Here is a 25,923-nt window from a genome sequence, read left to right on the forward strand (position 1 = left end):
TAAGGCCGGGCCAGGCCACCCCTCTAACCTGTAATCCTTTTGCCCGTTGGTCTGTATACTTTGTCCTGTAATAATATTTTCCATTCATTCTGGTAGTACTAACATTGCTCTTTTAATATGCCTTTACGTTCTGGTAAAGAGAGAACTGTGCAAGTTTCGACACCAAGTGGCATGGTATCTGGGACCCTTGATGCCTTTTTCAAACGGGCAACAGGCATCTTGGAGAAGGAAATAGCCTTCGCTGAAAAGCGCTTATACCTGGACCTTATTTCCGGGAAACGTTCTTCCCTAGGACAGATTGGGTCAGTGGTATCCCCCGCTATAATTAGCCTTCAAGCCCCTATAGTGAGTCAAGATTTACATCATGACTATGTTGGTAGAATCAAGTCAAGAGGTGGACTGCTCTATACTAAACACAACTGATGGTGGCACGCCTTCTAGCACCACCAATCATAGTGGCGGTGAATGTTTGATGCCCCCAAGTCCCGAACTAAACAATTCAAATAAGGGTGAAACTCAAAACTCCAAGTGTGGGAAAAGGAAAAGGAGGGATGGAGCCTGTAAGGGGGGCACTTCCAAGATTCCTAAAATAAATTTTATATCCCAGCCTCCTCAGGCTCTAATTAGTCTCCCGTTTCCCTTACTGGTATCTTCCGACACTGTTGGCCAATGTCCAACCTGTAGCTGCAAGGAGGATGGCCTTTTGGGTAAGATGGAAATTCTAGTTAAATCCCTTATGCTACCCTTAATGGAACGTGCTAGGTTAACGAATTTGAAACTAGATAAGCTGGAGAATCTAGTTATTGCTAACACCAGCATACTTAATACTTTAGTAAACACACTGAATAACTCCAAAACTACAATCACCGCTGCCAAAGCAGTGGGGTCTGGTGTGATTAATAATTCGGCTCCTCAAATCCGTGCCAAGCCAACGAATAAACAGCAAGGTCGTCCACAGTTGGAGAAAGTCCCCGCGAGTAATAACTCGGTGGCTACTAATAGAGGAGGGTCCTTGAAGGAAGGTGGTAGGTCCAACCCACAGCCAATTTTAGGTACACAAACAAGGGCGGGTCAGGCCAAACAGCTTACCCTTATGGGGAAGAAGGTCCCAAAACAGAGCCCCCTATGTATTGATCTTCCTCCTGAGGCCACCCCATATACTATCATATTTACGGGTGTCTCAGTTATTTGGGAGGATATAACTGAATCTTTCAGGGACCTGAAAAACAAAGTCGTTTTTTGGTTGAACAAAAACAGAACACTTCCCTCCTCCTCTAACACAGAGATTTTAAGTGTTAGAAGAGTAAGTTGGGTGGGACACAACCCAAAGGACCTAGAGGGTGATTGTGTCATCATCAATTTCAGGGACCCTTGGGTGGTGGACTTTGTGCGTAGAGAACCTAGATTTGGCAGGATGGGTGATGTTCAATCACTGGGCCTTCATTACTTCTATCCCAAAAGGATCAACGAACCTCCTTACTACCCGACTAAGCCCAGCTATAGAAGACCCTTTGGCAGATTTCCCCATGACTTGACTCCACACATTCCATTTTCCCCTCACTTGTATAATCGTTTCGAACCACTTTCTGGTTTGGAGGGCATCGATTGACTTTCTTTTTTGCCTGGTGGGGACATTCAAACTGCAAACTATGTTAGTGATGATGCAGGATTTAGTGTAGGTGAGGAATGTGGGGATGACTTTAGTAAGGGTCCCCAGATTGGGCCATCGGAGGTGGTCCTAGAGGGCAAGGAAGGGGGTTATGAAGTGGAAGGGTCTCCCAGGAGTATTATAGTTTGTGACCCTCCAGTTAGAATAACACCGATAGAGGGTGGGGGGTTAGGATATAACTTGGGGGCCATAAACCAAAGCCAATTGACTATTCAAGATACCATGCTCAAATTAGCCTCATGGAACATCGCAGGGCTTAAAGGGAAACTAGGTTCAGTTGACTGGGCAGATTTCATAGATGAGTTTGATATTTTAATTTCTCAAGAAAGTTGGGCTATCGACCCGATTTTTCGGGCGGGTTATTTAAATTTCTTTAAACCAGCAACCCGGGGAAATAAAGGCAGAGCATCAGGTGGACTAACAATATGGGTGAGGCAGTCCATCAGTTACAGGCCTGTAGAAGTGCTAGTGCACAACCCTGATATCCTGGGAATTAAGCTGTGTAGGGAAAACTACCAGGACATTATTATTATTAATGTTTATGCCCGTGGTTTACCTGGAGGGCGGAGCCCGGCAATTATCGATGAGTTAGACTCCTATCTGGAATCAATTGGGAGAGATAAATTCATAGTCGTTGCAGGGGACTTAAACTGCACCTTCGAACCTTGGTTGTGTGAGGGTGGGGATATTCGTGCTGAGGAAGACGCTGTATGGAATGTCCCAAACCTGGCATTAAATCCTATTAAGAAGGGCACTGAGGCAGCCTTGCATTGGATGGGGCTGTGCCTGGAGTGGGGGCTAAGAGCTGCTAATGGCCGCTCAATCTCTGACAAAATTGGACAGTCAACCTTCGACAACGGAGTTAGCAATAGCAGAATCGATTATTTTTAAATAAAAATAGAGTATTGGTCACTTCTGGATGATATGTTAATCTCCACACGGCCAGAGAGCGACCATAATCCGTTGATCTTAAGTCTGAAATTAAAAGATGGCCCTGGCCGGGCTCCCACAGCTAAGAGCCTTACAGCAGAGGCTATCTTAACAAACGACAGACGTAGGGTCCGTTGGTGCAGGGTTTTGGAGGATTCTGATCTATTAGATAGGATCTCCCACGAAGTTTCATCTACCCTGGGTGCCGTTCAGGAACTGACTTCTATTGATTTGGGGTCACTTGAACAGATTAGCGCCCATCATGAGCTGCTCTTTGATAAACTGAAAGCTCTATTTACTAAAACTGGCAATCACAGGAAAGTCCTGACACCTTTATTATGCCAGAAATGGTATAATAAAACATGTCGGCAGGCGCATTGTTGTCTGATTAAAGATATTAAATCCAGAGCTACTGCAGATATTAAATCGGCTAGACTACAGTATAAGAAGGCCCAAAGGGAGGCGAGGAGAGAGTGGGATGATAGCCATTGGCAGGATCTATATGAAGCTAGTTTGTCCTCCAACCAGATTAAATTCTGGGAGGTGGTGAAATGGGGCAGGAACCCAGACTCGCAAATTCCGGTAAATTATGTTTCTGCTGACGTATGGGTGGACTACTATTCAACCCAGTTTAGAGGTCTTGAGTTAGCACCCCCCAATGCCCCGGACAAACGGTCATCCTTGTCCCCTTCGACACGACAACCCCTAGTGTTTGATTATAATGATGCAGTGATCGTACTGGGATTGGTCCAAGCCGGTAAAGCTCCTGGCATGGATTGTATCCCGGCCGACTTATTTAAGTCTGACCCTCTGAATTGGGTGCCTTACATCATGACGTTTGCTAATGCCATCGCAAATGGGGCAAGGATTCCTGATTCATGGAAAGGGGCGGAAATCCTTCCTATTTTTAAAAAAGGGGATCGTTCGACCCCAGGGAATTATCGCCCTATTAGTCTTATTGACGCCCTACAGAAAATTATAGCAAGGATGGTGCTTGCCAAAATAAAGGGGTGGATGGATAAAGAGAATATTGTCTCCCCGATGCAAGTAGGTTTCAGGTCGAACACTAGCACAATCGATCAAGTGTTCAGATTTATTCTGATATACTGGAAGGTTGTGTTTTTGGGCGGAGGATCCATATATGCAGCGTTTGTGGACCTCAAGTCCGCGTTCGATCTTGTGCCCAGGGTAAAGTTATGGGCCGCATTAGGCAATATGGGTATGCCCCTTGAACTCTTGGAACTAGTGGAGAGACTACATGAGGGTAACTTTGCTAGGGTCAGGTGGGGAAGACAGGGGCAGGTGACGGAGCGATTCCCTGTTACACGTGGCGTTCGCCAGGGATGTGTTCTGGCACCCACCTTGTTTTTATTATTTATTAACCAAGTCGTGCAGTACTTAGCAGACACGCCGACCGACGCGCCTACTCTGGGTGGTACTAAGTTTCCATTGCTCATCTTTGCTGATGACACCCTAATTCTCTCGAAAACATGAAAGGGACTTCAGACAGCGATTAATAGGTTTGAGGATTTCTGCAAACTGAATGCTCTGCAGGTAAATGTGAGCAAAACAAAATGTATGGTTCTAACTAAAAATAGGCCACCAAAGAGTCACGCCAGTATGAATGGTGTGGAATTAGAGCAGGTGGATGTTATGACCTATCTTGGGGTGGTCTTAGATTATAGGCTGCGATGGAAACCCCAGGTTGAAGCACTTTGTTTAAAATGTGCTCGATTAACGGGGTGCCTAATCCAGGAACAAAGAATGTCACAAACCAAAAGGGTAATGCCTGCATTAAAAATGTATGATGCCAAAATTAGATCTGTTATCCTGTATGGTGCTGACCTTTGGGGCTTCATGGACCTAGCCCCACTGGTTAGAATCCAAAATAAGTTCCTGCGTAATCTGGTAGGCCTCCCGCAATCCACCCTTATCAAACCGCTACTGCTTGATATGGGGTGCCAGACGATTAAAGAGTTAGCGCAGTTTCGGACGGTAGCTTTGTGGAGGCGAGTTTGGTCAACGCCGGAATTAGCCCTCTTTGCCAATGAAATCTCAGACTTAAGATCGATTATGGGATCAGGTAATATCCCTTGGTTTAGAGAGGTGAAGCTAATTTTGGAAAATATGCGACTTAGCTCACAGTGGGTAGCCCCGGGGAATAACGTCTTTCCATCAAAAAAAGATTTTAAAGCGTTGTATTGGGCAACTGTAAGATGTCATTCTGCCTTGCAGTCTGAATCTGTTACTCTGACTGGGTGGTTTTTGGCTCACAAATTTGATCCCCACTTGGAGGACTATTGGGATGTCATCGCCAGGAGCCCGGATAGGAAGCTCTATCACCAGTTTAGAGTCGGGTCACTGCCTGTAAAGTCCTTTACCAATAAATGGCGAGGCCAGTCAACTGAGCATTGCCCCTGGTGTAGAGTCCACAAGGAGACTATTGGTCACATCTTCTTTGCCTGCCCTGCTTACTCCGCCCCCCCCCCCCCGGAGTAAATGGCTAAAGCCCATTTGCAGGATGTTGAACACACGGGTGGGTGCTGAGGCACTTTGGGTTTTAAGAACTAATTCAATTAGAGATTGTGATCATAGGTGTGGCGAAATTCCTGGGGTTGGCATGGATCATTAGAGCTAGATACCCACATGTAAGATGATTAACTGTTAGTTTTAAATGATATTATATTAGTATGTCTCAATAATACAATTTAATCATGTTTTAATATATAGAATGTTTTAATTAGGAGAAAAGAGGACTGTTAGTTTGTTGTGTACAGTGTTTCTATGGATTTTTTTAATGAAGAATGTCTTTTATGATGTAAATACTCGAAACAAAGACGTATGAACCTGAACCTGCTAAGAGGGCAATAGATCTCCATATTATTTTGTGCAGCTAAACAGACTGCATTTGGCTTTTTTGTGTAGGGGCAAAATACCAAAACACAGAACCATGGATATAACAAGTGTTAGAAATGCTCAATGGAAAATATATACCTAGGATTAATCTGTAAGAATGGCACTTGAACACATGTGGAAGGACTGCTTGTCTGAGTTGTTGCCGGTAACTTGTCCCAGATACCTGACTTTTACATATCAGCCTGCCAAATGAGTCAATATTGGGACTCAGTCTATGTTTCACAATGTATAGTCTATAGATAGATGCACAAGGAAACAAAGCATGACTAAATAGTACTAGCATGACCATAATGAAAAGTATCTTGAAGTGGGGGGTTAGGGATTGTTCACATAGTTCATGCGGTTTTGCTTTTGAAGACACCCAAAATGGCTATTTTCTTTCATTGTGTCAGCTGATGGCACTTGTTATTTCTTTGCAATATTGTTATTATTGCCTAGTCATGTAGTCAGGTGTGTGTGTAGTCCTTGCAAACTAATAAACGCAATTAATCTTAAAATATGTATTATTGCATTTTCAATTTCAGGGAAGACCTCTCTTCTACTTTCAAAGGAGCGCAGTAGATTTTAGACTTACAATAAGACCACTGATGCACAGGGAGGAGCACTGAGAGGAGGCTGATGCTGGCTCTGTACTGAAAACAGTTACAGGATAATGGCATTGCTGACCAACAGCATTCACTCTCTGTCCTAAATCTAGAAATGTTACCAAAAAGTATTTGCAACTTTTCCATTTTTTCCAAACGGACAAAATAAGATTTAAAGTTTTTACTCCGAATCTGTTTATTAAATATTCAACAAACAGCAAATTACAGGAACAAAGCAGTAAAGGACTCAATGTCAGTGTCATTGCATGAACAGGTTGAAGGCACACTTTCGCTCATTAGAATAACTTTGGTTGACACCTTGGGCACAAATGTAATAGGCTGAAAAGGTGTTAACCAGGTAAGCCAAGGGACACAAGGTAAAGATCGAGCCAAGAATCGGGGTCGGGGTTGGAGCTCCATGTCAATACCGGCCAGGATAGGGGCCTTTGGACCAGCCTGCTATGAAATATATCCCTTCACCGGGATATCAGTGGGCAGTGGGCAGTGGATGTGAGGGAGCATCCCAAGATGCGAGAGCGAGACCCACTCGGCCAGATTAAGACAAAAGGACAGACACCAATGAGCCCAACCAAGGGGGGAAAGCCAGGACTAAAAGGAAGGGCAGAGGAGACCAAGGACCAGACGCCAATGAGCCCAACCAAGAGGGGAAAGCCAGGACTAAAAGGAAGGGCAGAGGGAATCATCCAGCTAACCATTCTTGGGGGAAGAGGGGCCGAGAGTGGGGGATTGGGGCCCATGAAGGGGGTAGGGGACCCATGAGTGAGGGCCATCCATACTAGTGCCCATCTATGTCTAGGGCTGCACCCTAGAGCCAAGGGAGACTGTTAGTCGACTAGATGGAGCGGAGCCTGGGGGCCAGAAGTACAGATATTTCATGCGGGACATCTAGTCAACCAAAGGCTGCTAGAGACCAGATAATCTTTTTCAGAACGCACTATCTTTTGTGCAACAACAGTTTCATAGACAATGTATCCCATAGGCCGCTGCTGAAGGAGCAAACATGGTTTTCCAAGCCAAAGATATAAGTTGTTTCGCTACTCCAGTCATGTGACAGACAAGGAACCAGTCTGCATCAGTCACTGCCTCATGTGTAATGGGCCTGACCCCCTAGGGTGACTGTGCAGTTATCTGCTGGTACGGGAAACCCTAATGGTTTCTTGATGTGCCTTAGGGTTACTTTTCAGACTAAAGTGAAGAAGGAACACGGCCACCATATATGCTGAAAGTCCCAGATTTGTGTGCCACATCAACAAGTAGCCAGGGATGTAGGGAATATGGTGGGTAAGCGTTCAGGCGTATAGTGCCATTGTAGCATTCCTTTATATGGCGATTCTTGTTGGGAGAGGCTTCCATGAGTCTTAGGAATCGATTTGAAGTTTTTCAACCTTACAAAAAACATACTGATCACTAAATAAGGGCCTTCCTTCTGACTATGTAGTTGTTACAGGAAGACACTTGATCAAAGGTTCAATAGCCAACTGAAACATCAAGAAGAATCAGATATTATCAAGGCTGGGAGGGGTCATCTCTTAAGTCTACTTGTACATTCAAATTTCGCCCACTGACCTGAAACCAAGCAAACTGGTAATAATGTATCGATGACTCGATAGCCAGCGTACAACTCTGTAACTGACTGAAGTGGTGTAACCAATTTAGGCAGTGTTTACCATTGCATCCACAGATGTATGTTCTTCATCTATTTATGCACCCAGTAAATCTTTTGGGCCAGACTCTGACATTGCACCTGGCAACCACAGATGTGACTAGCTAGTGATGGTCTCTGTAGAGCTTTCTTTCTCTTTCCTGAATTTCACGAATCGATTATCAATTGAGACCTTTGCGCTAAATCAGCAGGTCAGGGGAGGTACTATAACAAGTGTCTGACACTAGAGCAGTGGTGACTTCTTGGGTGGCAGAAGTGGGGGGGAATGTGGGGAGGGGGTAGTGGGGATTAGAGGTGTTGCAAACTGACGGGACAGACTTGAAAAATCACACGGAAAATCGTACGTGATTGAAGTCTCAAAACGTAATTGGGAGAGCCAGCATTTTAAGTGGAGGATTCGCCCGCCATTTATGAAATATCAGCTTTGATAAAGTGTTAAAAATAAATAGATATAAGTGGTGTGTTGCAGAGGCACACAGAGATAGAGAGAGGTAGAGAAAACAATTAGAGAGAGCCAAAGGCCGTGCACAGATGATGTGTGCAGCATTGGTTGGTATCTCGCAGTTGGCTGGCCCCTCAACTAATTCAAAACAAGAATAAAGCTGTGTGAGCAATTTGGTCTTACGTTAGTGATACACAGTGAGTCATGAACAAGACTTTGGGTTTGCTCTTCTCTATAAAATGTGATTTTTGAAGGCATTTGTTGACGTTGTACCCATCCATTACATCCTAAAGTATATAACGCATCAGGGTGGCTCACTTGGTAGGTCGTGTTGTGCGGCATTTGCTTGATTGTCTCTCATGCCTGTGTTTCTAAAGCTCTTCTGCTTATGACATGGTGGGGATGGACTGTGGTGGGGAAGGGGACACGGGGTGAGAAGCGTTGGACTTTGCCTGTGAGAGTAGGGGAAATTGAAAAATGTAATTTCCTTTAGACGAGACCTGCCTTCACTCGCAAGAGCTCCCTTAATTTGCAGCCAGAGAACGGCCTCCTGAATTTGCACCTCTTTTAGTGGCCGGCATATATAGGACTCATGTGGCTTGGCTTCGTTTTACTGCTTCCAATGGGAATTTCTTTCAACAGCTGTTTAAGGCCTAAGCAAGGCTGTAGAGATAAGCAAGCCGCTCTGAGAGCACGAGCCAAGGCTCGAGCTAGATGCCTGGCTCAGCTTGAGGTCCTCTTGGAACCTCAAGCCCAATAAGAGCAGAGTTTTCAGGGGAGGGATTTAGCTCAGTTGCTACAGCTGCTGATCATATAACATGATGTACCAGGTTCGAATCCTGGCCTCGGCTCAGCATCCATGAATTCTGTCAAATTTTACTGTGCTGGGATTTTTTTTTTTAACTTAGTGTGCTTTTGAAGCACTATTATGTTCTTCGCAAGGTTCATGCTATGTAAAACTGTGCTAGGTGTCCTAAGCTCTAATCTCATAAGCCAACAATTAAAACAACACATTAACTTTTAATGTCAGAAAGAGATACCCATCTGGTGGCAGAATTGCACTTTGTGAAACCTGGAAAATCTGGGCTCAATCTCAGCTTTCCTGCTTCACCAAATTGTGTGATCCTAGGCAAATACTCTAATTACATCTAGCCTTCTTTTTGTTCACCATCACGCGAGCCATGACCTTCAAATATGCACGCTCAGGATGTGCAGTGTCAAAAAACCTCTTGTGCGATTTACTTAGCCTGTAATGTTGTTCCATCTGTAATGACAATCTAGACTTCATACAGAGTATCGGTGACCTCTGATTTCCTTTTCATTTAGTAATAGCATTGACATCAGGGCACGGCCAGGAGGAATAATTATCAGTTCATCTTCAAAAACTCACTTTTAATAAGTACTTCTCAAATAATCGGATGTAATAAAATAAAACGCATCCTTGCGTTAAAGAAATGCACTTATTTAATTTTGAAGAAACCGTTTCATATTCGATCATCATCTTTGCTGCATGATTTACATGTTGAATATTTTCAAGCCTTGGATTATGCAGGGGCTTCTGGAACCAGAGCCGACTCTTGGCTCTACTTTCCATGTTTATTTTGTTGGCTTCGCTTGCCCCACTCAACACGGTTGTGGATCCTTTTCGTAGTCCATGCATATAATTTCTACCTCTGTGCAGGTTTATTAACCCCATGAATGCGTTACCTTTCTGTAGGCCTTCTTTGTGTATTGGACGCGTTCCATATGCTTGCATTGGATTCAAATGGCGCCAAGTGTGTGATCATGAGCAACTAGAGAATCCATAACTGAACAGGAACATTAACGTGAAATCTGAACTGGAGCTAAGGGATATGGTTTCCCGTTCAAAAGTTTTTTATTGGTAGTTTCCACATAAGCAAGAAATGAAAAAACGTTACAGACATTAAAAACATAAAAGAAGAAATAACACAGTTGAGGTACATTAGCTTAAAATATTGGCTGTGAGGGTGACAATTGGATGGGTGACATGAAGCATCAGAGAATCGGGAACATAACTTAACATAACATAATAAAAAATCATATGAGTGAACTTGCATGTCGCATAAGTAGGAACAGTAGTATCAGTGCCTCGGCCCACAGGTGATTGTATCTGCTGTCGAGACAGTATGTATAACCAGCTAAATGTCGTGGAGAGCTCGGGCAAGGCTAAGGTGGAGCTAAGGTAACCGGGAGCGAAAGTGCTGTGTAAGCAGTTTATGGTGGTTTGCCAGCGCTGAAATAATTGTCAAGAGTGGCCCACATTCATCTCTGAGGAGGATGCCATGGTGAGTTTTGTAGTGATATATTGTCAGCTCATCATAGGTTAGGGATATGGTTTCGCGAGTCCTGGAGGCTGGAACTTATCCGCTTCAGCAATTGTTCTGCTGGTTCACACGCCAGAATGTGCAGCTCCTCAGATTGTGGGCCCACTTCCCGGCCTTGGACTTTTTTGGTTGTCCAGCTGTATGCCTGAGATTTGCCTTGGGGTCTTTTCTCATGGCTACTTCTGTCGAATGGGATAAAGCTGTAAAAATGTAATTTTCCTGATTTTATTAATAGTTCCGTCCCAGTAAAATTTACAGGAAGACCTATCTTAAGTGCTCAGCGTTTACAGTCCCCACCAGCTCCCGTTTTAACTATCTGCATGATCACCACCTATAGAAGACATAAGGAATGCGGAAAACTACTATTTTTGTATTTAATAGTCTAATAATGTGAGGCATAAGAAGCTTACTGATGCACCTAGGATTGCTTAAATATTACGTGGGCTGGGTCTCATACACAAAGTCCCTTATTCTGAGTGTTGTGGAATAGGAGTGGTATTTACCACACCTGGTAACGACGATACCCTGTGATGGGCCTCCTTTTCAGAGGTCCTCATCTCGGAATGAGGTAAAACATGCGGATTTTGTGTATATCACACTGAAATCCGCATTACCTTTTTAGCAGACCTATTCCCTTGATTCATTTTGCCAAGTTCTTTAGGGCACATTATGGCTGTGTGTGAAAATCAGGGGTGTGTGATAATTATTGCACAAACGAGCCCTGATTGTTCTACAAGGTATTAACCGTCCAAGCAAATGGATCATGGGAATACCAGAAATGTGAGACTGCTATTCTAGGAGGGTGGTGTCACAGATCCAAGCCAAGAGCACTGAAGGAAATCAAAATACCACTTGCTGGGGCTTCAGTACCAGGGCATTGTGTAGCTAGTAGGCATGAAGTGGGGAATATGGGGACTTGCCCACACTGCAGATCCCACCAGAAGTGTGACGCCAAGGAACTGATCAATGTCTCGACTCACAATTGGTGAACGTGGTCAACTTTTCATTTCTTTATTTTCCCAAGTTTCCCCTTAAGGTAGTGCACTCGGGATGTGGCCTAACGACCAGAGCTGCTGACTTTGGAGCTGGGGAATCAGGTTCGCGCTTCGGCGTGGGCTCCGCATCCTGTGATCTTGGGCAATCACTTAGTCTCCCTGTGCCTACCAAAAATAAGTGTCCTTGTGTGACGTAACCTGCCAAAAATAAGTGTCCTTGTATAACGTAACCGGTGCTCTTGTAAAGCGCTCCATTACCTCCGGGTCGAGTGCGCCCTATATAAAACTGCGAAGAAAAAAAGAGCCTCTGGGTGCCTCTTTTTTTTTCTAAAGGTGGTTCGCGAACGAAGGACCCTTTTTTCCATAGGTCGAACACCGTGTTTACCTCCTTGTCCACGTACAGTTGTGCGCATCCATTGCGCCCACCCGGAACCCCAAATAACATGCTGCATAATTACTTAGTCTTATAGTGTGGAGTGATTGCACATAACTGGTGTTTAAGACCAGAGAGTGAATGGACCTGTCATCGACCTATGTATGATAAAAGACTAACCAAACCACGTGGATGCAGACCTGCGGCCGGCGGGAAACACACGCAGATTACACAGACCTTCGCAGCTGGCGTTGTGTTATATTGCTGGGTAATTGTGTAGCAGGTGCATTAACCTACTGAGCAACTTTACTTGACGTAATTGCAGTGGTAGTCCTGATAACTGCTATGTTTACTAATATAATAGACCAGGGAGGTAGAGATGGCTATTTCTAGAAGACACCAGTCTCAGATGTCTGTGAAAATGCCCCGCCCCCCATACCTTTGTTACGAGCCCTAAACCTCTGCCAGGGGTGTGAGTGTATATCTGTCTCTATGGGACTTGGCACGCGGCCACACTGGTATTTGCAGACCGCATGGAACACCAACTCTGGTTTCCCCTCAGCCTTGTAATGGTTGCCGTTCCCATTCATGCCGGTCAGGCCCAGATCAGCCCCCTTTTATCTTTCCGGCACGTCCCTTTGTCCTGCAGTCGATCTCCCTGAAATCACAACACTCCGTGTTTACACAGCAGAGTGCGAGACCCGCCTTCCCACCGGGGCCAGGGGCAGGCCTCTCCAGGGTGAGATGCGGCACGAGGGAAAGAACTCTGTGCAGGCCGGTGGCGGTGCATGCTGTCCATGAAAGCTACCTCATGGTGACCTCTGTGGGAATGCTGAGACAGGGCAGTGGGATTTTCGCTTTCATCTTGGAGCGCATGCAGGGGCGAGCAGTTAAGCTGACAAGTTTAAGCCCTAATAAACTAGCACAAACATGAGCACCTCGCATGGCGGGGGGGAGAGGGGGGGGGCGGGTTCGATTCACTTGCGGGAGCGAGAATTGTTGCCAGCTGGCGGCGCGCGCTCCTGCAAGTGAATCTCCTGAAGTGCACGCGTTGCCTTTGAAGGCAATGGAACGCGTGCACGTGCTTGGCTGAAAAGCCAAAGCGATCGGAAAAGGTCTTTTTGCCTTTGCAGCACATTCGTGCTGTGAAGGCGAGACCTAAAGAGAAGAACCCTTGATCACCCAAAGGACTAGGGTAAAGCTGAAAATAATAAAGACGATTTAAAAAAAAACGTATATGCACCCCTGATCACACATAACCAATCCAACTGCATACACACCACAATTATTCATAAAGGACACCGCCAACCTTGTGGCTACAGTATATTGGCACAGATATTCATACAAGGTGTTTGCAATTTACTAAGTTCATTTATTATAGTTAATGTTAAAAACAGGCAAAGACTTGATTAAAAACATTTGTATTCGACTATAATCACAAACAATTAATTCCAAATTCAAGGACAATTAATCACATAAATCACAGTTAAAATCAATAAACCAAAAAACACGAGAGATAACCCGGACAGTTATCTTTGTCTTCAGTGGCCACAGCCCAGAATTATAATCATGTGCACACCCCGGATATCTTGTAACCATCAATATCTAGGGTGCTTGTCCGTACAGTTGGGTATATGGCAACAAAAAAAGTGCATCAACGCGTTTTGAAGGCTTTATCTTATTCCACCTTCTTTATCAAGACAGAAAATTAAAACCTCTCGTTCCTTGTGAATTTTTGGGTGGGTGAACGATAAATCCCTCTCTAGCAAAAAATATTGTGATCCTAGGACGTTGTTTCCAATTAAAATATTCCAATGGATTTTGTTGCACACTTATGAAAAAGGATGATGTTTGTGGTTGTCGAAAGACCCCACAACTCGCTTTGGCGCTCTATTGTTCTATCCTTTGTGCTGCGTAACTAAATACTTATAAGGTCCCAAAAGCGAGACCTATTGGCTATGCAATGCAATAGGTCTTGCATTTACGCAAGTTTGAGCTATTGGCATTGTAAATGACGATGCATTTTGTTTATGTTTTGGTTTTTAAAACATAAATAAAAGGCATTGCCATTTACAATGCCAATAACTTATACTCGCCTAAATGCGAGACCTATTGCACTGCAAATGCTTGTCTGGGAATGATAGCAACTCTGCCTGCTGATGAGCGCAGAGGAGACACACTTGTCTTCTCGAAACTTCACTGTTAGCTTTCTATACCAGCGTCTAGCGTTTTAAGGCGTAGTAATCGCTATATAAATACAATTACAATGTTTAGCTTAAAGGACGGAAAAGGCCAGAGGTACTTCAGTACTAGGCGAGCGAACGTACTTAGTTACATGTGTGCGTTTCACATATAATACAACTCAAATACACTTTACGCCAGTAAGGGCAAGAATCTGCTGAGCAGCTGTTGCACAGGTTAGTATCCAACATGGCTGTAATGGGTTTAAACCTCCTATCTCGCACGGGCGACTACTTCAGGTCGGAGCACGTTCAATGTAACACTCAGTCCAGCTGTTGAGATTCTCACGTGTCGCAGAGAGCCAGAGTGTAGAGAAGTGGCAAGAGGTGAAGAGAGGCGAAACTGTGATTTCAGGAGGCCACAGCTCGCAGATCTGGATTTGATCAGAACTATTGGGGAGGAGGAAGATGTGCCAGAGGAGCCAGAGTCCGAATCTGGCGGAAAGGAGATGAGAGGGGTGGAACAGGGTGGCACGGGCAGAAAGAGAAACATTTGAAGTATTGAAGCGTAACATGGCATAAAAACCATCAGCAATACAGATACCTAGTGGAGTAGGCAGATGGTGTGGGTCTGTTTAGTCAGTCGATAGGTTGTGAGGTAAATAATATAAATGGCGAGGCAGAAGGAAACCGTGATAGGCTGCGGTTGTAAATAAACTGTGGTCTCTGGCATCATTAAACAGATTGGTAGCGGCCGCAAGACGCGCTCTGTGCTGACGGAGGGGCGTTTAAGCACGAGCAAGACAGAGACAGAGCGAGGCGTGCGCGCTTGGGAGAGCGAGAGGAAAGCCAGATGGCGCCTCTGCTCGTAACTGTGCGCGTAACCGCACACTCTATGCCACCCAAAAAGCTGTGGTCGGCTTTTTAAAGCCCACTCACTAAATGTCTCGCCAGAGCAGCACAAGCGCTGGTTCAGGCGAGACCTAAAAAGGTGCCGTGTCCTAGCTTTTGCTTTTAACTTTCAACGCCGGGAAATATTTTGCCTTGAGGAAATCGTGTGCCTTCATGCGATTCCTCCCACTTTTATACTTGTTAGAGCATCAACAAATTAAGCGCTCTATTATCCTTTATGCCGGCGGTCCCTCGATCCGTCCTGGTATGTTTGTAGAGTTTAATATGTATGCAGTTGGATTGGTTATGTGTGATTAGGGGTGCACATACGTTTTTAAACAAATCCCAGAGGACGTCTTCTTTGTTATTTTGGCCCTTGAACTAACCCCGGCTATGCATGGGGTCTGTATGGCGGAGGAGCGTCACCCCACTGCTTTTAAGCAGTGCCAAGTAGAAACATAAAATGATAATAACAAAGTTATTATCATTTTATGCTTTCTGTCCTGCTGCTTTGCGAGCGGGCGGGCTGCTCTGCTCTCGGAGCAGGGGCGGAGTGGTTTGCCCAGTCCTAAGTGGGCAATGACTGTTTGGTCGGCTTTCTTGGGCTGTCCAAACCAGTCATGCGCACTTCACCGGTTCTCCATGCAGGCTGCATTACAGGCTGCACGGAGAACATGCCCACCTCTCCAGTCCCTGGCTGATCGCTGTGTCACAGCGCTCAGACCAATCACAACACTGCATTGCAGCATTGTGATTGGCTTAGGGAAGGGAACCTGGCTGCCTGCTTCCTGTTCTTGGAGTCGGAAGCAGGAGAGCAGGAGCAGAGACTCAAGGTAAGTTTCTTTTTTTTTTATTCCCTCTCCCACCCCTCCAGGTGCAACCCCCCGTCCCCACCGCAAAATCCATTTGCAAAACTTTGCAAAACTTAGTTGCAAATTGTGCACCCCCGTTTTGAAAATGGAAATGAATTGTGTGAAGCAAATCATGTATAAGTAGGCCGGGTCACGAAATTTCCAAAATGTCTGAATCAATATTCCTGATGTAGGGGACTCCTTCCCATTGCAAATGGATTAACACCTCTGTTGAGGTGTTGGCAGAATAACATTGATACATATACTAACAAATTGCTGTTTGGGAGGGACGCCCTAAACAAGCCCCTACCAAATAGCAATTCATTGTGGGTTTCTAACGAGTTACTGAATTGGAAAATGGATTTAGTACATAACAAAAAGCGATATGCGGTCACAAACTCTGTGATTTTGCAAACCTCAGGCTTTGCGCCCACCAAATGGCTTTGTACATCAGGCCGAAAGTGTATTATATTAAAAAGTTTTTAATTCAGAGTTATGGTGCTGATGCAAACGTAAAAAGGACTGAATATGCCAGCAATTTGAGGCAACACACACCATAACTAATGTCGTCAGCCAATCATAAAACACCAATTTGCCAATGGCTAGTGCTCTTAATTTGAGCCGGTGGTTGCCGTTGGGGTTTTTTGAGGGAGGGAGGGGGGGCTGAATTTTTTCCACTGCATCGTATAGTTATCAGGTGCAGGAGAAAGAAAACAAACAAAGGGGAAAGACGGGGGAAGCGAAAGACGGCAAACCATCACAAAGGGAGACAGTAGGAACCTACAAGAGCGAGATAAAGTAGTGGTAGTGGTAAAAATTGGTAGCAGAATAAACACTACCAGCCGTGGTATTCGGCACGCTGACGTTTAGTTGCACCAGCCACCGGCTTCTTAGCAGAGCTTAGGGCACCGGCAACTCTTTGTTTCACAAATTAAGCACTGCCAATGGCACAAAAAAGGTAGGCAAGCAGGAGTTGAACATGATGAGAAATGTTAGTTCTGACATAATCTGTGTGTGCTGCATACCAGAACAGGAGAATGTCAGTAGTTTTGCACGTTTAAGCCAGACCCATAACTTAGGTTTTAACTGTTGTTTCATAGAACATTTATATATGTATTCGCACTTGCCCCAGACTTAAGTAGTCAATTAGTACTCATTGAGGGCGGTACACCTATTTTTCCTTATTTAGGAAGTATACCGTTTGTATGATTTAGTCAGCTCCCAAATTGTGTCTCCAAAACAGGCAGCATACTTCTAGGTGCTGCACTGACCTGGCCTTATATAGGAAGAGTCTTTATTTATACCAAAGTTTAACAATGCACTCCTTTGTACCCGACTTCTAAGCCCCGTGCAAAGTTATAAATTGCCTCAAAATACTCCCTTGTTTCGCTCCCTCTTCTACTCTTACACATGGTAGCAGTCTATATTTAATGCATCCTAGTGATTCCTCACTGCTCCCTAACAGAACCTTCGACTCATTTGTGCTTGGCTCATTGTGGCTTTACGCCTTTTCTCCTAATGGACGATTGATTACCTGATGCTGTTGCCGGCCCGATGGCCTTCAGCTGGCTGAGCTCGGTGATGGCCGCTCCCACATCGGGAAGAAGCTGAAAGGCCCTCCTGGTGCATGCCTCCACGGTTTCACTGGGGTTAGAGGTCACCATTTGTTGCAGGCGTGGGCGAAACTTCCCGCGCTGTAGGAAGGAGAGCAGACCAGGCACAGTGTGAACATCCAACAAAGAGCTAGCTCCACGAAAGAAGTAGTCACTCACTAGCAGGCCTGGGTTCGGCCTTTCTCAAAACAATTTACACACATCCCAGCCACTGAAAGGTGGTCGTATACATACTGAGGTTGGGAGGATGCCCTAGCTATACTGGGCAGCATCCGACATCTAGCACGACATTTCCTTTAAAATGTAATAAATCCGAGAAATGATTTTTTGTTTACCAGAAAGATGTATTGATTCAATGTGGTGAACGACTTCTGTATCACCAGCCAGCCCCACAACGTGGCATGCACACACCCAGCATTCCATCCTGGCATATCCACAAACGCACCCATGTGTCTGAATCATTAATTCCTTACCATTAATAAACATCCTACTCCCCCCTACTTGCCTCCTACTGCTTGCTAGAAACTACTGACTCATAGGAACTAAAAAGAATGTGTGCATCTGAACAGGGCAAGAACAACATTTTGAGCTCGAACAAAGCAAAAATGTTACCCATTGTCTTCAGCATACCAAAAGCCTTTTGTTTAGCCCTTTGTTAATCTCTTTTACACTAATCTGCATCCCAACTTACACATTATTCCTACAGAGCTACTAAAACAAGATACGTTACTTAATGAAGGTCTCTCACCAGACCAAACAATCTATGATCCCAACTGTAGTCATGTTTTGCTTGTTAACTGCCTAAAAAAGTTGAGTGTGTTGGCCTGGAACATGTTCATTCTCACGGGAATCTGCAAAATCCACTCAAACATTGTATAGTCATCGCACTGTTGAATAGAGCCCAACAACAGGTCCCAGGAAATTGGAAAAGCTACCTTTTTTGAGTAATCTAATTGAAATTGAGATCAAACAGAAACTTCAGATGTATGTGAAATCATACAGCTTGCTTCGTGGCTAGCAGTCTCGCTTCACACGGTTGTGGGACTTTGCCCTCCTTGCCTTTACCACACAAACCTTTACCACACATACTTTTATCATGCATGCCTTTACAAAACAAGGTAAGTATATATAAGGTAAGTGAAACACACATATATATATATATATATATATATATATCTCCAACAGCTAGTTACTCCTTCTGGATCCCCACGACCCGTGAAAGGTGGCGTGTACGCCGGCGGAGTTGCTCCGGTATGTAATTGTCACCAAAACGTTCAAAGTTAATGCACGCTCTCAGGAAAAAAGAGGAAGGGTTGCCAAGTTCAGAAGAATGCTGTTTATTCACAAATAAATGTGAATAAACAGCATTCTTCTGAACTTGGCAACCCTTCCTCTTTTTTCCTGAGAGCGTGCATTAACTTTGAACGTTTTGGTGACAAATATATATATATATATATATATATATATACACACACACACAAAAACCCACATATATATCGCTCTCTCTCTTTCTCAGCGGCAACTCCGTCAAACACCTTGGATTCCTTTCCATACAAACGGAGTATGGACCACGAAATAGTGGCAGCAAGTATTCTTTATAGCTCACAGACCTCTACAACCATGAAGCGTTTCACCCCCCCGTCAAGGGCCTTGATCACGTGACACGCTCTGTCAGGTAGGTAGTTTTTTTATACAATTTTTTTCTTTTCTTGTTGCTCAACCAGTGTTTAACTTAAGTAACAAGTGCATTAGGATCATAATCATGGAAATGGATAACAGTGTAGTGTAGTTCCTATATCCCTAATAGGCTCTGCGCATTGGAATAATATACACTATAGTTTTGACATAGGACTGAGGTCAATATGTTTCTATAGAGTACATTAAACTTACTTGTGTGTGCCAGCTAACTCAGAGGTCACTAGAAACTTTCTCGAATGAACAAGAAGGGATTAGTTTCTGACAACTGCATCAACATGACAACTTTGTTTCCCTTAGAGTCGGAACAATATCTTCAGAGTCGTGGAAACAATAGATAACCGTTTCACTCAGTCAATCGTGCATGCTTCGTTTCTACAGAGTTGTTGCACAGAAAGAGGAAAATGGGCGTTTCAATAAAAAGGGTTTATTGAACAGTCTTCTTTCTCATGAAGGAGATATGAACTGCTGCAATCATAAGACAGAATGAGAAGTATAATGCGTACAGCGTTAACAGTAATATAAAATAATACTGTAATAGCATGGTCTGTAGCTATGACATATATAAAAATACATACATAAATAACACAGGCTAAAATAATCAACTGGTGCTTCTAAAATAATCCTACCCCAGTGTACCTAACCGAAGTCTAGTACGAGGGAAGAAATAGGTGCTGTTTTAGCTATAGTCTAGTTTAGTTTAGTTTGGTTTTCCAAGAATTGCCAAAGGTTTCTCTAGGTTCTAATCAGCTCCATACCTTAGAATGAGAGCAGTTGGTATCTCTTTCCCGGGACTCGATCTCTAACACTCCGCAAAGAGAGTCAGAAACACTGGAGCTGGATTCTCGGCGAGGAGGATGACAGCGTCTGGTCAGTGCGTCAGTTGGGGAGTTGACTTATTTCGGGACTTGCTGTGGCAAGCTGCGTTGTGCAAGTAGGTAGCCGAACTGTACCGAACCATGCCTTGCCATAGCAAGTGAAGGTATATATACCTTGAAGGTGTTAGGAATGCCAGTATTGACGTAAAAGTCGGGCATAAGAACGTCATCAATGAACCCCTAAGAAATAGATGTTCATGCATAATAAATGAATTCTTGGAGAAATCAATATTCAAGCAAGGGGCAGTCCTAAAGGCTTAAGAGTCTGGTTTTCCAGGAACTCATTGTGACGTAGATGAACAGATGTAAGTAGCCATGCCTGTATTTGGTTAGCATGGACTGTGCCTAAATAAGGGCTGGATTTCTATGCCTATATAAGGGCAAAGTGAAATGTACCTATATAAGGGCATGAATCGGGAAATTCATATGGAATCTAAATCAATACACAACAACAGATTTAGTGGTTATTCCAAGAACTTAGTAATACAACTCTGTTAAAATACATTGAATCCAGGTAAAATACTATAATGTGCTGTTTTACTTAAAATTCCACAAAGTTGGTGGTAAAATTGTTACAACCCTTAAAATTAAGTCATTCCTGAAATTTGCTTCACATCTCTAAAAGCTGATAGTTAAAACTGGGGTCTTTATGAGAACAGTAAAGCCAGTTAAACCATTGATGTGGTACATCCTGGTATAAATACCTTGATGCAGAAAACCTGAAATATCAGTCATACTTAACAGATCAGATGGGAGCAAATTTCGCAATACAGTATTATTGATGTAAACAATCCCATGTACACCTAGTGACAAAGTGCGTATGCTGGGGCAAAATCCTGTGTTAGTTCTAAAAATTCAAAAATTAGGTGTAAAAAACTACTGACTAACCCTGTGTATAAATATTTGTATAGCAGTGGCAGACAATATAAATTGACTAATGTCAAAAAATATTGTTTGGTTCGTGAGTGTTAGTTTTCAGCAGGCCTGCTAGGATTGTAACTTTACGAGGCTTTTTATCTTAAAGTGTTATAAACAAGTGTAAAGTTCTTCTGTAGCGTGCAGACCCCTTGGTTGTTTAGTATCGAGGTTGATGATGTAGTTGGCCTCTGGTAGTGCTCTTTCTCTGTTACCACCTCTTTGGCTTGGTCGGACTAAGTCTATTAAAAAGTAGCTCAGGCCTTTCGGGTCTGCCTCATGCGCCTCACTGAAGTGTCTGGCTACTGGATGAGTTTGGTCTCTGTTTTTTATCGCTCTTATGTGCTGGAGTACCCTTTTGTGTCTCTTTAGTATAGTACTACTGATGTAACGACATCCTCAGATTTGCAGCCGAGGGATTTGTTGATGGGGCTTTCCCGGTCACTGAATGGGGTCCCGGTCACTGAATGGGGTATTGTTTGTAGTTCTATTGCTGCCATATTGGCACGCCTTTGCACTTGAAAAAATCCTTTCTTTGGGCCAGCCAGGAGTTCTTGCTGGGACCACTGGGATCATTCTGGGCCAGGATGTCTTTCATGGACATTGCCCTGCTGTAGGTAATCGCTGGTTTTCTTGGGAGCAGATGACCAATCGTGGGGTCACTTAGAACTAGGGGCCAGTTTTTGGTTATAAGCTTTCTGACTCGTTTTTCAGGTTTGTTAAATTTTAAGATGAATCTAAAGTTGTCACCTTCTATTGTGGGTTTGCTTTTGTTGGTTCACAGTTTCCCTCAATGTTTTTTCTGAGAAGGGTACCCTGGATTCGGACCTACTCTTTTGAATGGCTGTGTGTTTTGTACCCTCTTTCCTGAAATTTCAGCTTGCTGATTTCTTGTGCTGTAACAAGATCTCTCACAACTGCAAATCCGTCTTAGTCTAAGCATCTTGCCGTAGGGGATGCTGTGGATGAGATGCTTGGGGTTTTCAATCTTAAATTGAGTCTATAATTATAGTTAGGACCTAGTTTCCATAGGAAATCCACAACATTCTATTTGGAATAACTTTGGCGTCGATTGGGGAATTTGCGTGTAATTCCCCCAAATTTTTGGCCCGTTACGCTCCGCTCCTTCCCTGAAAGTCTCGGGGGGATTTGTCAAGCGGGGGCCGAGAAAAAAGGGGGTTCCCAAAACGTGTTTTCCCCATGCAATTTTCCATAGAACGATTAGACACGGCTACAGCCCGAACGGCTGAACGGAATTACAAGAAATTTGGCAAAATGGTAGAGACTGATTCGCAGATCGCCCTTTTGTTTAAATGGTGTAAATCCCTCCAGTAGTTTTTGAGAAAATCGAATTTGAAAAATATATATATCTATGGGCATCGCACCGTGCGTGCACTGTAAGCTTACTGTACTCTGTACCTTCCCGAGTACGAGCTGCATGCTGATTGGCTGCCACTGTCTGTCAACACTCCAAAACAGAAATTGTTGGCAGCCATCTTGTGCCTCGGTAGACTGAGGCACAGGAAAGCAGAAAAACAAACGTGTAGAACTCAAAAAGGGGGCAGGGTAGAAGCACCCTGACCCCCTAGGCCTGCTCAGGGGGTCCCACAAGGACCCCCCCAGGCCCAAAAACAAAATTTTCCGTACTCGTACGGTACGCGCACCCCGCGATTTTTCAAAAAAAATTAAATAATTTTTGGGGGGCCTGGTGGGTCCTTGTGGGACCCCCTGAGTAGGCCTAGGGGGTCATGGTGCTTCTACCCTGCCCCCTTTGCATGTTTTGCAACTTTGTTTCACTGCTTTCTTGTGCCTTGGTTCTACCGAGGCACAAGATGGCTGTCAACACTTCCTGGTTTGGAGTGTTGACAGACAGTGGCAGACAATCAGCATGCCTTTCACAGGAAAGCAGCATGCTCATTGGCTGTCAACACTTTTAACCAGAAGTGTTGGCATTCATCCTGTGCTAGGTAGACCGAGGCACAAGAAAGCAGAAAAACAAACATGTAGAAAAAAAAGGGGGCAGGGTAGAAGCACCCTGACCCCCTAGGCCTGCTCAGGGTGTCCCACAAGGACCCCCAAGGCCAAAAATGTTTTTTTTTAAAACCTGGTATGTTCATTTAAAAATTACCCCCAAGGGGGACCAAATCGCGGGGGCATAGTGATAAAGAAGTGTGGGGGGTGCCCAATCCCCCCCACACTGCCCCGGGGACCGCCGCCCTCCGGGGCAAAGCAAAGCAGCCCCCTGGCGCATACTGGAGGCTCCTGGTGGGTAAGTTGCCCCCCAGGGACCCCAAGTATGCAAGGGGAATTAGTTCCCCCTCTGCAAACATGCCCGGGGGCTGCGTTGCAGAGAGGTGTAAAAAAGGGTGTGGCCTCATTACACCTCTCTGCAATGCAGCCCACTGGCTCTACTGGAGGCTACTGGTGGGCTAGTTGCCCCCCAGGGACCCCCAGTATGCAAGGGGAATTAGTTACTCCTCTGCAAACGCGCCAGGGGTTGCGCTGCAGAGTGTTGTAAAAAGGGGGCGTGCCCTCTGAACACCTGCCTGCAAAAATGTAGTAAATCAGTATAAAAAAAAACAACAATTAATACATTTAAAAATTGTCATTTAAAAAACCTTCGAAATTTAATTAGAAAAACCGTAGGTTTCAGGCCTGATATAGTTAGGAATTAGCATTTAAAAAAACATTGAAATTCCCCCAAAAAAATCATAGGTTTCTGGCCTTATATAGTTAGGAATTAGCATTAAAAAAACCTTTGAAATTCATTGAAAAAACCATAGGTTTCACACACGTTATAGTTAGGAATTAGCATTTAAAAAACCTTGCAAATTCACTGAAAAAAACATAGGTTTAACACACGTTATAGTTAGGAATTAGCATTGAAAAAACCTTACAAATTCACTGAAAAAAACATAGGTTTCACACCAGTTATAGTTAGCTGCACATTTTACTCATACAAAACCATTGAAATTCCCCCGTTATAGTTAGTTGTACTCACTATAACTCGCGCGCCCGCAATCCACTGCTGATGATGTCACATATTACATCACTCATGACATGGTCAGTGACATCACTCATGACATCACTGATGACATCTCAAATGACATCACTGATGACATCATCCTTCTGAAAGAGTAGCAGACCTCCTCTCACCCTAATATTATCTTTGATACACACATTCAAAAATGGAAACTACAATGTTCAAACAAAATGGAGATACCAATTACAACAACCTATTAGGTAATTCCAACATCTACATACACATCCACTCATTCAAAAACAGTCCAATATAGTCACTTATACATGTACTCACTCATCATATGTACTCATGCACCTATACATCCTGTTACACACTAATACTCATTCATATAGTTACTCACACACATATTCACACACACAAATAAACTCCATGTACTTGATTATACTGCTGTATACACACCACTACACTTACTTCTACAGAAACGTACACATATTTACTCTCTTAAACAATCAATTATAAAAACACATACTTATTTATACAGGTACTCTTCCAAATTCTCACTCTCACATATACTCAATTATATACATCAATACTCACATATACTAGTTTAAAGCATATGTAGTTAAACATGAATATACTATTGAGACAATCATTCACTCACTAACTCACCGTACATACAATCATCCACCCATACAGTCTTGCACACATGCGGTCTTCAAAACACATACAAACAGTGAGTCACTCAAGTAAAGACAAAAAACTTTATTCGATTGTTCGTAGTAACAACCATAAAAGTACATTTCAGTAAACATACATTGACACATAAAATCCAAACATTTGTTAAAAATGACATAGAGAATCACAAGCAGAATATACAATAAAAAATATAAATATGAGTAGATATGTTAGTTAAAATATATCTATCAGCAACACAATTACCCCTCCATACTTTTCCTAAATTTAATTGCTAGTTTTAAAAAGCTACATACGAATAAAGTGCAATCACAGCTTAAAAGTTGGAGGTAATAAAGTGCTGGTCTAGTTTGTGCAAAGTTCTTTTGTTTGAGGCATGGTTTTAGGCATAGCTTCCGTGGTACAGTATAGAAGGGGCAGATGAATAAAAAGTGTGCCAGATCTTGCGGAGACTTTTCATCGCAGCCGCAAGCTGGCAACACTTGGCCTCGATGGGCCCCCCTCGGTACAGCCAATAATAGAAGGAATTTGTCTAAGCGAAACCTCGTCAGCAGAAAGCGATCATAACCTGACAGGGGCCATGATAGGTACGGGTCCATGCGCAAAGAGGTTTTTAATAGCACATGTTTCCGAACACTGTCTTTCTTTAGTTAAACCTCCTCCCGAGCTAAATACCTAGATGCAATGAAGGTCTTCTTCACAAAGATAACATCAGATTTAGTGATAAACTCTGGGGTTGCAAAAAGATCGGGACGCCCTAGTTCAGAAAAACAGTTACTGATGTATTTAATCCAGGGGACTTTAAGCCCGTTTTCCCATGTTAATGCTTCTTTCACTCATTCATGCATCTGTGCTAAGTAATATCCCCCACCGAACCATACAGACACTCATACTCAAAAAACAACTTATAACCCATATACACACTCATGTAGCTACTCACCAACCCATGCAGCCACTTATACACAAAGTGAGACACAGATACATATATTTAAAAATGTAAACATTACTCGCTAATACATGTATTCACCAAGATACACTTAATAAGTCAGTTAACCAATCATTATTACAAAAATATACATTTAGACACTTATTTACCCATTTATTCTTCCATCAACCTTTAGATATACATATATAAAAATATTTACTTTTCAGAAAGACACATATTAAGTAATTAACTTGTGAGACCGAGGTGGAATGTTTGGGGTATTGCTGGTAAGCTCCAGGCAAGAACCATGTTGGATAATTCCAATCACCTATTTGTCTGTTGTTATAGACTGCTAAATGGG

General features: G+C 43.6%; 1 protein-coding gene across 4 annotated transcripts in view; it reads right to left on the reverse strand.

Annotated features, from left to right (window-relative positions):
• Positions 1-25,923, reverse strand: part of LOC144785326 (uncharacterized) — a 216,378-nt gene that overhangs the window by 87,464 nt on the left and 102,991 nt on the right. For all 4 annotated transcript variants that reach the window (XM_078664291.1, XM_078664290.1, XM_078664289.1 and 1 more), the window contains exon 4: positions 17,395-17,554. In XM_078664291.1, the coding sequence (XP_078520417.1) occupies positions 17,395-17,554 (160 nt within the window). The remainder of the gene's footprint in view (positions 1-17,394; positions 17,555-25,923) is intronic.

This window comes from Lissotriton helveticus, chromosome 10 (genome assembly GCF_964261635.1).
Source record: "Lissotriton helveticus chromosome 10, aLisHel1.1, whole genome shotgun sequence".
NCBI lineage: Eukaryota > Metazoa > Chordata > Amphibia > Caudata > Salamandridae > Lissotriton > Lissotriton helveticus.